Source organism: Hippocampus guttulatus, chromosome 13 (genome assembly GCF_054856545.1).
Source record: "Hippocampus guttulatus isolate MCC_2025c chromosome 13, RoL_Hgut_1.0, whole genome shotgun sequence".
Classification (NCBI taxonomy): domain Eukaryota; kingdom Metazoa; phylum Chordata; class Actinopteri; order Syngnathiformes; family Syngnathidae; genus Hippocampus; species Hippocampus guttulatus.
The window spans coordinates 14524402-14533286 of NC_141273.1; the positions used below are offsets into that span (position 1 = coordinate 14524402).

At 41.5% G+C, this 8885-nt stretch overlaps 1 protein-coding gene across 1 annotated transcript; it reads right to left on the reverse strand.

Annotated features, from left to right (window-relative positions):
• Nucleotides 1–45: 45 nt before the first annotated feature.
• Nucleotides 46–7416, reverse strand: rtf1 (RTF1 homolog, Paf1/RNA polymerase II complex component). The gene is made up of 18 exons (XM_086127463.1): nt 7243–7416; nt 5620–5730; nt 5385–5535; nt 4831–5032; nt 4231–4348; nt 3991–4102; nt 3565–3709; nt 3307–3484; nt 2753–2835; nt 2352–2439; nt 2157–2264; nt 1963–2040; nt 1691–1812; nt 1537–1594; nt 1382–1459; nt 1182–1283; nt 907–1021; nt 46–815 (listed from the first exon to the last, which is right to left on the reverse strand). The coding sequence occupies exons 1-18, from the start codon at nt 7324–7326 to the stop codon at nt 709–711; spliced, it is 2040 nt and encodes a 679-aa protein (XP_085983589.1). The 5' UTR covers nt 7327–7416; the 3' UTR covers nt 46–708.
• Nucleotides 7417–8885: the final 1469 nt, after the last annotated feature.

The window sequence follows — 8885 nt, forward strand, 5'->3', positions numbered from 1 at the left end:
TTACTGGCACAGTCCAGCAAAGTTTTAACTATAAAAACAGGGAAATATATGAAACAGTGCCTCTTTATTTGTTTCCTCCTGAACTCACTCCAAAAGGCATATTTACATCGCATGCCACATCAATACAGGAACCAACTATTGACAATCAATAACAAATAGAATCTGCTCTGGGGGTTAAGGACGAGGGTGGTTTTTTTTTGTGTGTATGTTTTTTTTATATCCTTTTAAGCAACCTAACAAGATATACAAGAGGAATGAAGCGACATCCATTAAAAAAAAAAATAACAAAAACCTATTTCCTTTTGAACCTCTGGCCAACTTCAAAGCATTTACAAAATGACAGACGTTTTTAATGTACCCAACCGTACCAGCTCATTTAAATTTAGGGAGATACTTGACAAACATGGAGGACGGGCATCGTGAAAAGGGAGTATAGAAGATGTATCTTAACTGCTGGTCAAAACATGGTAAGTGTCCAGTAACTTTAAACAAAAATGTAGTATAGTGTAGTCCAGCGCCAGTGAGTTTTTTGGGAAAAAAGAAAATCTCAGAGGATTTGAGGGGAAAAAAAACATGTGTGGATCAGTATGTCCTTTGATAAAAAGTCTGTTGTCGCACACGCACTCGCACACCTCCAATTAACTCACTCACACCCACACGCACACACATGTCCTTTCACAGCCTGTTCCTCATGCAGCACGGTGGTCTTCAGATGAGCCCCCTTCTCTTCTTGTAGTCCTCAAGGTTGAGCGATCGCCGGGGGGCACCGTCTTTCACCGGGAGTGCGTTCGAGCTCACCGACAGAGAATTTGCTTCTGGTGTGTGGCACGAGGGGAAAATTGACAAACATTAGCGTAGTGGGACATTGGGCAAAAAATGGTGGTGGGGGTCGGTCAGCCGTCTCACCTGCATTAGGAACTTGAAGGTCAATCTTTACATCGAAATCATGAACTTTGAATAAGTCTTCAGAGAGGTCAGTGGTTGGCTTTGTTACGTCTTTGTCCTTCGTGTCCGTGGGACCCTGTGGAAAATGAGGCTTGCGTTATTCACAAAGTGTGATGAGAAAAAAAAATAAATAAATGGCGGCAGCCACATTCGTGTTGGCCACTTGGCCAACTGGCTTCTGACGACACAACACGGCTTCGGTGCACAGGTTTTTCCCGTCTCTAAGTGACTGTGACCTGCTTGTTCTTCTCAAGAGCAGAAGGGTCCGGCGAGGATCCAGAGCCATACTTCTGGTTCAGGTGAGCAAGAATGGCGGCGTGCACTGACGGGTCTCTGGCCTTTGGAACACACACAAGACCAAGTGTGAACAGGCCCCACAAATATGAATACATAATATATATTCAGCAGCAGTGTTGCATAAATATAGAAGACTTACATTGGACACCATGGTGGGTTTGCATTGTCTCCGGGTGAACGGGTCCATTTGTTGGTTTTTGGCATTTTGTCCCTCGGCCTATAGGAACACACAATTTAAGTGTTGCTGCTCAGTTCTTTTTGTTGGAACGAATTTTCTGCGACGAGGTAACTTACCACCAGAGCTTTTTCCGATTCGACAATGTTCCAACTTCTGTTTCGCTGATTAATGTAGCTGCACAATAAAATACACAACAGTGCCAAATATGTTTGGGGGCGGGGGGGGGGGGGGGGGGGGGGGGACTGAATTAACGCGTGAAAGTCTTCAAACCTAATGGCGGAGATATTCTTGGTTCTCTGCCTGTCCAGCGCCTCTGCTCGCTCCTCCAGCTCATTCAACTCATCCTGGATGACTTTCACTTTGTCGCCGTCACCGCTCTCCTCCGCCATGGCCTTCAAGGGGGGGGGGGGGGGAAATCCTTAATGTAATTTTCAATTTAATGTAAAATCAATACATCTCAGGTGTATCATATTTACACAAAAAAGGACTCATTTGCGACAGCCCTAGTGACGACACTGAGTCATGTGATGTGACTTGTTTACCTTATCTTTAAGTAATTGAGTTTTCTTCATGGCGTAGTTTGGTGGCGCTTTTCGGAATCTGTCTTTCTCTTTGACGATCTGCAGCAAAAGAGAACAACAAGCGAGAGAGACGGAGAGTGGGCGATGGTGGTTTTAGTCACTGGAGGTTAGAAAATGATCGTGAGTGCGTTAAAAAAAAAAAAAAAGGGACTGACATCCTCTATGTCTTTGTCATTGAATTTGTAGTTCATGGCTTCTTTGATGGTCTGCTCCTTTTTGGTGATCTCGTCCAGCGTTGGCACTTGCATGCCGGCAACAATCATCTGCAAACGAGGCGGACACGGCGAGAATGATGAAACCATGTTAGGTCGTAGTAGCGGCTTTTGTCATTCGTACGAGTATCTGCTCACCGCTTCTTTCCACTTCATGAACTCATTTTCTGTGAACTCCTGATTGGACACAAACTCCAGCCGGAAGACGCGCATGTCACCGCCGTGCCTGAGGAATACAATGATAGGATAACATCACACTGTCGCGTTCTACTCAACCTTTAAAATGGTGCCTTGACTTTAGTGATGAATTCGCTCGGTGACCATGTTTGTAACTCAAAACATCTTTGCCAATTGAAATGAATGGTAACGCCATTAATCCGTTACGTGTTTTAGTTGGAAAAACTGCTCTCAGCAGTAGGGTACTTGAAAAAATTGAATTTTACATTGTGCAAACTTAAACATTTGCTCACAAAGCAAGATGTGGAAAAAAATGACCGCAGTAATATAATACGATACCACAATGCGACTAGTTTACCCACCGTAATTGTAATCCTTTGTTTGTCCGCGTCGTGCCCAGTTGGTAAACTTTTGCCGTCTCCACCACGTCCATAATTTCAGCGACCTTAGCACACAGTTTTGGAAGTACATTGGAAATCAATTTTTTTTTTTTTTTTTTTTTTGTCGGGGTAAATTACAATTTCAGCTCTTTCAATGTCAATATATACTATTTATATCAAATTGTTTCGTTTGGCCATATTGCGGACCCTACAGGCCAACTGAAAATCGTGGAAATTATTATTTTTTGATTCTTTGTTATTTGTCCGGCTTTGTAAAATGAGTTTCGTTCAATAGTCAATGCTTCAATGCTTCAAATTAAATGTTCTTTGTTTTTCACCCAATCACATCATTTAGCAATTTCTGGACAAGGGAACAACTTGTAGCTTCTGAAAGAGCCACTTAAGGACTAACTGCACTCCAATTGAGAAAATAAATGAAATTCCGAGAACTGAAGAGACCCTCTGCTGACCGTGGAGAAAAACTATCCAACCATTAGTGACAATTGACAAGCTTTTTTTTTTTTTTTTTGCTTTACCCTGTAGACTGGTTTACTGCTGCTGTTCCCGATGCCGATCCTCACGAAGCAACCGGTGACGGTTTTGGCAAAAAAGGGCATGTGGCACCAGCGCTCCAGCTTGTGTCGCGATAGGCGGATCCGATTGAGCTCATCAGGTAGCGACACGGGCTGCGATTTAGGCGGCGTTTCTTCTTTTCTGTCAAACAGAGACGCTCGTGCTAACTCGACACGCAAAAAGCACTTTGCTCAGCGGGGGAGGCCAGCGATGAAACTCACTCGTCGTCGTCGTCGAACGAAGAAGAGCGCGAACTCCGGTCGCTCTTCACAGACGACTTGTCGTCATCTTCCTCCTCCTCCTCCTCTTCGTCGTCGGAGTACACCTCGCTGGTTTTCAGGGGCTCGCGTTTGGCCAAGAGTTCTGCTGCTTGGCGAATGGGACAAAAAATGTCAATAATATACGGTACTTATTTAATTGTCACTATTTGCATCTACAAATACACACTTTACAGTGCGAGTGAGCCCAAAAAAAGCACCCCCCCCCAAAATAAATTTTAATATTTTTTTTTTTTCACACAGTACAGATCAGCTGAAATTGTGATTGTGCCCAATTTCCCATTACAAAATCAGAACCGGCCAACTCTAAAAGACACACAAACATCCCCACAAAAACGGGCCACAAGAACAACCTCAGATGCCACTGACCAGTTTTGTTCTTCTTTTTCTCTCGCTCGGCTTTCAGCTCTTCCATAGCTTGAGACTTTTTGTCAAGTTTCTCATCCCGTTTGGACCGTCGTTCCTTGTTATGTGACATCACCTAGAGACGTGTTGGAAGACGTAGCATGAGCGCCTCAAACATTTTTTTTCTATTAGTCACTTAGTAATTTCTATTTTGCAAGATGACTTTTTTTTTTCCACCATAAACTTGCTTGGTTTGGGACTCACCACTTGTGTGTCTTGAACCTGAGATAGCTTGCGTTTTTCCTGCTCTTCTTCCTGCTTCTTCTTCTTCTCCTCTTTCTCCTTCTTCTTTGCCGTCTTCAGCTTCTTCTTGATTTCAAACCTTTTCCAAACACATGCCAAGTGAATACACCTTTATTTACCAAGACGTTACAATTGAACTGTTTTGTTTTTTAAGGAGGAAGTGGGGTGTCATCAAACAAAGTGCAGGCCACCGGGGGCGTGTCCTCTTTCACGATATTTTTGCTCAAGATCAACATTTACTCAGAGACTGATCACGAGGGATGGGTCTCATTAAAATTTTCATGATATTACTCTCCTTAATAATACCGCTTGTCAATATGTTACTCTAAGGGTATATCTTATCGGTACATTTTTGTTTAAAAAAAACTTCAAAAAATAAATAAAATTCACTTATTTTGTAACTACAACATCATAAAATAAAATTTAATATAACAAAACAATAATTTACATTTACACTACTATTTTAACATTACCAAAATATGTTTTTTTAAATTAATAAAGCAAAAATGCTAAACAAAAAAAAATAATAAAATGGACGCCGTGTGACGGCTGGTGTCTCACCGTCTCTTGAGCACCTCTCTCTTCTCGATCCTGTTGAATAGTTCCTGCTCGCGCTCCTTCTCCGTCATCTGCTCCAACCGCGCTCTGTCCTCAGCGTCCCCCATCAGGTCATCGTCATAGCCGTCCCGGAAGACGTCGTCCTCTGATGAGTCGGAGTCTGAGCTGGAGGAGGAACTGTTGCTGTCCGAGTCGGACACTTCGCCTGAAGAGACATGGACCATCATCAAATTCATTCCATCATATTTGAGTCAATGACTCGAGACTTTGGTGGACACAAGCGTTCAGTTCATGTTGTGCGGTACGAGCGGCCATCTTATCTCATTCACTGCCATTAACAAGTGTACTTGTCCATTATTTTATTTTCAATGGGGATGGGTGGGGTGTCTCATGCTTCTCCAATGTAAATTTCAACTTTAATGATGCACATCCACATCAGTAAGTGACATCCATGCCCCATTTTAGACACAAGATCAGCAGTTTTTGAGTCCACTGGAACAGCCAAAAAAAAAAAGGTAATCTTACATTGTCAAGTTTATAAAGTGGTATCAACATACCCTCCTCTGGCGCAGAGCTCTCCCCTGAGCTCCCTCCATCTGAGCTTCCCGACGCTGTCGACTTATGAAGCTTCTTCTTGGTGGCATTTTTCTTCTCGGGACCTTTGCTTTGTTTTACCTTCTTTTTGCCTTTGGTGCCCCCAACGGTCCACTAGATCAAAACAGTGGAAAAACCCTTTCACTTCCAGAGCTTTGTTTTGTCACATGAAACAAAACAAGAGCTGGACTGTCCTACCTCGTCGTCACTGTCTGACGTCTCTGAATCGCTGGACGCTGCTGGTTTGCTCACTGGCTCTTCCTGCTCACCAGAATCCACCCGCTTCCTTTTTGCCAACGACAGCAGCTCCTGAGGGCGGGAGGATGATAACAGTCACGAGGGTAAAAGTGAAGATGGCAAAGGGGAAATAAAGTGTGATGACCACCAAAGGGATGGCAAATATGCCCGAAAAATAAAAACTTAATTCCGCACTTCATAACATTATTTCTGTTGTAAAAGCTCACTTGCATTTGGTGACAGAGACTTTCCGCTATTCGCTTTTTTCTCCGCTGGTACATTTGGGGACAGAATGCCATCTCTGATTAAAATTTGCTGTTCAGCAGTGTTACTTTCAAAATTGATTAATTTGACAGAAAATAATAATATCTACTTCCTGCAGAAAATGCATTAGGAAATGAATTATGATTCAGTAACTGGTTTGATCTATAACAAAAAAATCACTGCTTTCCAAAGTGAAAGTAGATTTCTGCAAATCTCTGAATTTGAACAATGAAAATCTGTTTGCTTTCATGGAGGACTACAGAAACTTGAGAATATTTATTGTTGAGACGCTGAATTTTCGAGGATTTGGACCATTTTAAGATCATGTCTCTAAACAATTAATTAAAATAGTTGTCAAATAATTTGATAATAGATTAGTTGCCGACAGATTCATTGTTGCACCTCTAGCTTTGAAAGAAGTATGTTTTAATAAGAATAGAACAATGTATTTATTTCTTATTTCTGTGTTATCATTGCTTTATTATCCCTTGTGGTTTATGTTTGAACTTTATCATGTACACAGCACTTTGCTAAACCTGCAAATGTTGTATTTTTAAGTGCTCTACAAACTAAGAGTTTAATCGAATGTTTCTGATTTTCAGAACACAAAATAATTTGGGGGACTTTTAATTAACGATTGGAGACTTACTTGAGGCTTGCACATGTGTGACTTGATCCCATCTCTCATCAAGGAGATCGAATAAATGCTCAAACGGCTTTCCATATTTGATGTTTATGCTGACATGCTAACAATAGCAAAAATACAACGGAGACATCGCTGCAAAAGGAGCTTTGACAGATTACGACTCGGTCAATTCGCTCGCTCTTGTTTGACAACAACGCACCAAAATAGCACGTCGGTGACGTCACTGGAGCGATAAGGTTTGCTATTTAAGACGAGGCGCCACCATCAGCCGCATCAGTAGTAGTAGAAAACATCACTGCAGACATGTCATTGTCAAACACAATACTTATACGGGCACGCGATCAAACTAACTACCACACTTGAAATATTAACTGCCACTCGGGTGCATCCTCTGAAAGGATCACCTTAGCGTTAGCATTACTGAGCTAGCTCTGCTTTTCTGTTGACAGTCGTAGTCTATTTGTTGTGATGTGGACAAAGTGGGGTAAAACTTAACAAACAACAATTATTTAGTTGACTTTGTGGCACCACCGTGGAAGGATTTTCAAAAGATGAGCCTGGTTATGGTTGCTGTTCTTTTCCCCCTCTCACAGTGCGAGGCCAAAATGAGCTAACTATTTAGCATACATTGGTTTGCCGTCACCAAAGTGTTGACAACTAGCAAGGCGCGTCACCTGATCTAAGTTGTCGTCGCTGGCGCTGTCTTCGGAGTCCGAGTCGATAACGACGCGACCTTTCCGTTTCTTGACGTTTACCATGGTTACAACGTGCAAAGCGGGCCAAGCTAAGCTGCTAAAACCACCACTGCCGCGGTGGAGTCGCCTTATGTTAGTTGTGTGGGGTGGGAAGCGGGGCAGTAAGCAGGCGCCATCGAGCATGCGTGATGTAATGACGTCACAGTTTTCTGAAGAATCGTGTTTTGCACGTGTTTGGTTGAAAAGACAGTTCTTTAAAAATGAAGTCACATTTTATGCACCTATACCATATTGCTACTTTTATAAAATTACGTCCCAAATAAACTGGATTTTAATAGCGCTAGAACCAAGATAAGACTGAGCATGCGCGTTTTTGAAAACGTCACATTTGCCGCGAAAAATGTTTTCTAACGTTATTCAGATTCAGATTCAGAAAGCTTCATTCATTCCCGTGGGGCAATTAGAGTTGTGCGAGAGCGGCTTATTATGGAGAGAGTCAGAGCAGAGGAAAAACATAGGATGAGAGTAGGGCTGTGGCTTAGCACTTGAGGTCTGAGGAAGTGGTTCCAGCAACAAAACAGTATTATTGAAATTATAGAACCACGTCTTTCCCTTTGTTTTGGAAAAATATTGTTTGGCTTTAATGACTATTCATCTGATAGTAAAAGAACAGCATTCTACATTATAATCTTATTAAGATGTTGAATGTACACAAATGTCGATAGATTAACCAGAAACCTCATTTTTCCATATTCGAAAAGGAAGTCAAGCTACGTACACACTTTTTTCCTACGATATTTGCTTTTTTTTTTCATTTTTAAGGCATGCAATTTTTTTTACTGTCATTAATATATCTTGAGAATGGGTTTTAGCATTCCTCCAATTAGCACAATACAACAGTGAGTTCCAAATTGTCCATAAAGAAAATACTACTACTAATAATAATAGTAATAACAAACATTTTATTAATAGATGTCAGATAGTGGCATGTTTCAAATTATGTCCTGCATAAACCATTATAAATAGAGAACGAGAGAGGTTCCTTCCCATGCCTCCTTCCGGACACAAATCGGTGCACATATATCGTCCACCTGACTTTTATCGATGTAGCCAAACATTCAAAAATTAAATACCGTGCACAGTTTACAATGCGCATCACGTAGGCAATTTGATAAAAATCCGTCTAGAATAAACCAATTACGCAAATATATAAGTGTGGAACTTTTACCATCAATGAATAAATCCTTCCGGACACAAATATTTGATGCACACATGTTGTTCACTGTACTTTCCATCGAAGTCACCAAATCGTCCCAACGTTCCCCGTCAATTTCCCAAGATTTAATTATTCATTTTCGTTTTCGTTTTCCAGGGTATTCTACATGGTCTACAGTGTAGCTCACGGACGTGCAGAAAGGGTTTGAAATAATCCAAGGACAACGTGACCCGCGTAATCCCGTGTCATACGGCAACGGAATGGTAAATTCAAAATTATGTCAAATCAGAACAAAGAGTAATTATGTTTATACATGACGCAGTTTCCACCAATTTGTTAGAGAAAAACTTATTTTTGTAATAACGTGTTGAAATGGGATTTTAGTGACATGCGTTTGGATTCAATA

Bases quoted from the DNA above. Each gene is read 5' to 3' on its own strand.
- rtf1 (XM_086127463.1), bottom strand. From the start codon at position 7,326: ATGGTAAACGTCAAGAAACGGAAAGGTCGCGTCGTTATCGACTCGGAC. The intron at 2,836-3,306 runs GTAAAGCAAAAA...CTGTGTGCTAAG, and splicing joins GCAGTAAACCAGTCTACAGG to GTCGCTGAAATTATGGACGT. The intron at 1,813-1,962 runs GTAAACAAGTCA...CCCCCCTTGAAG, and splicing joins CTCAATTACTTAAAGATAAG to GCCATGGCGGAGGAGAGCGG.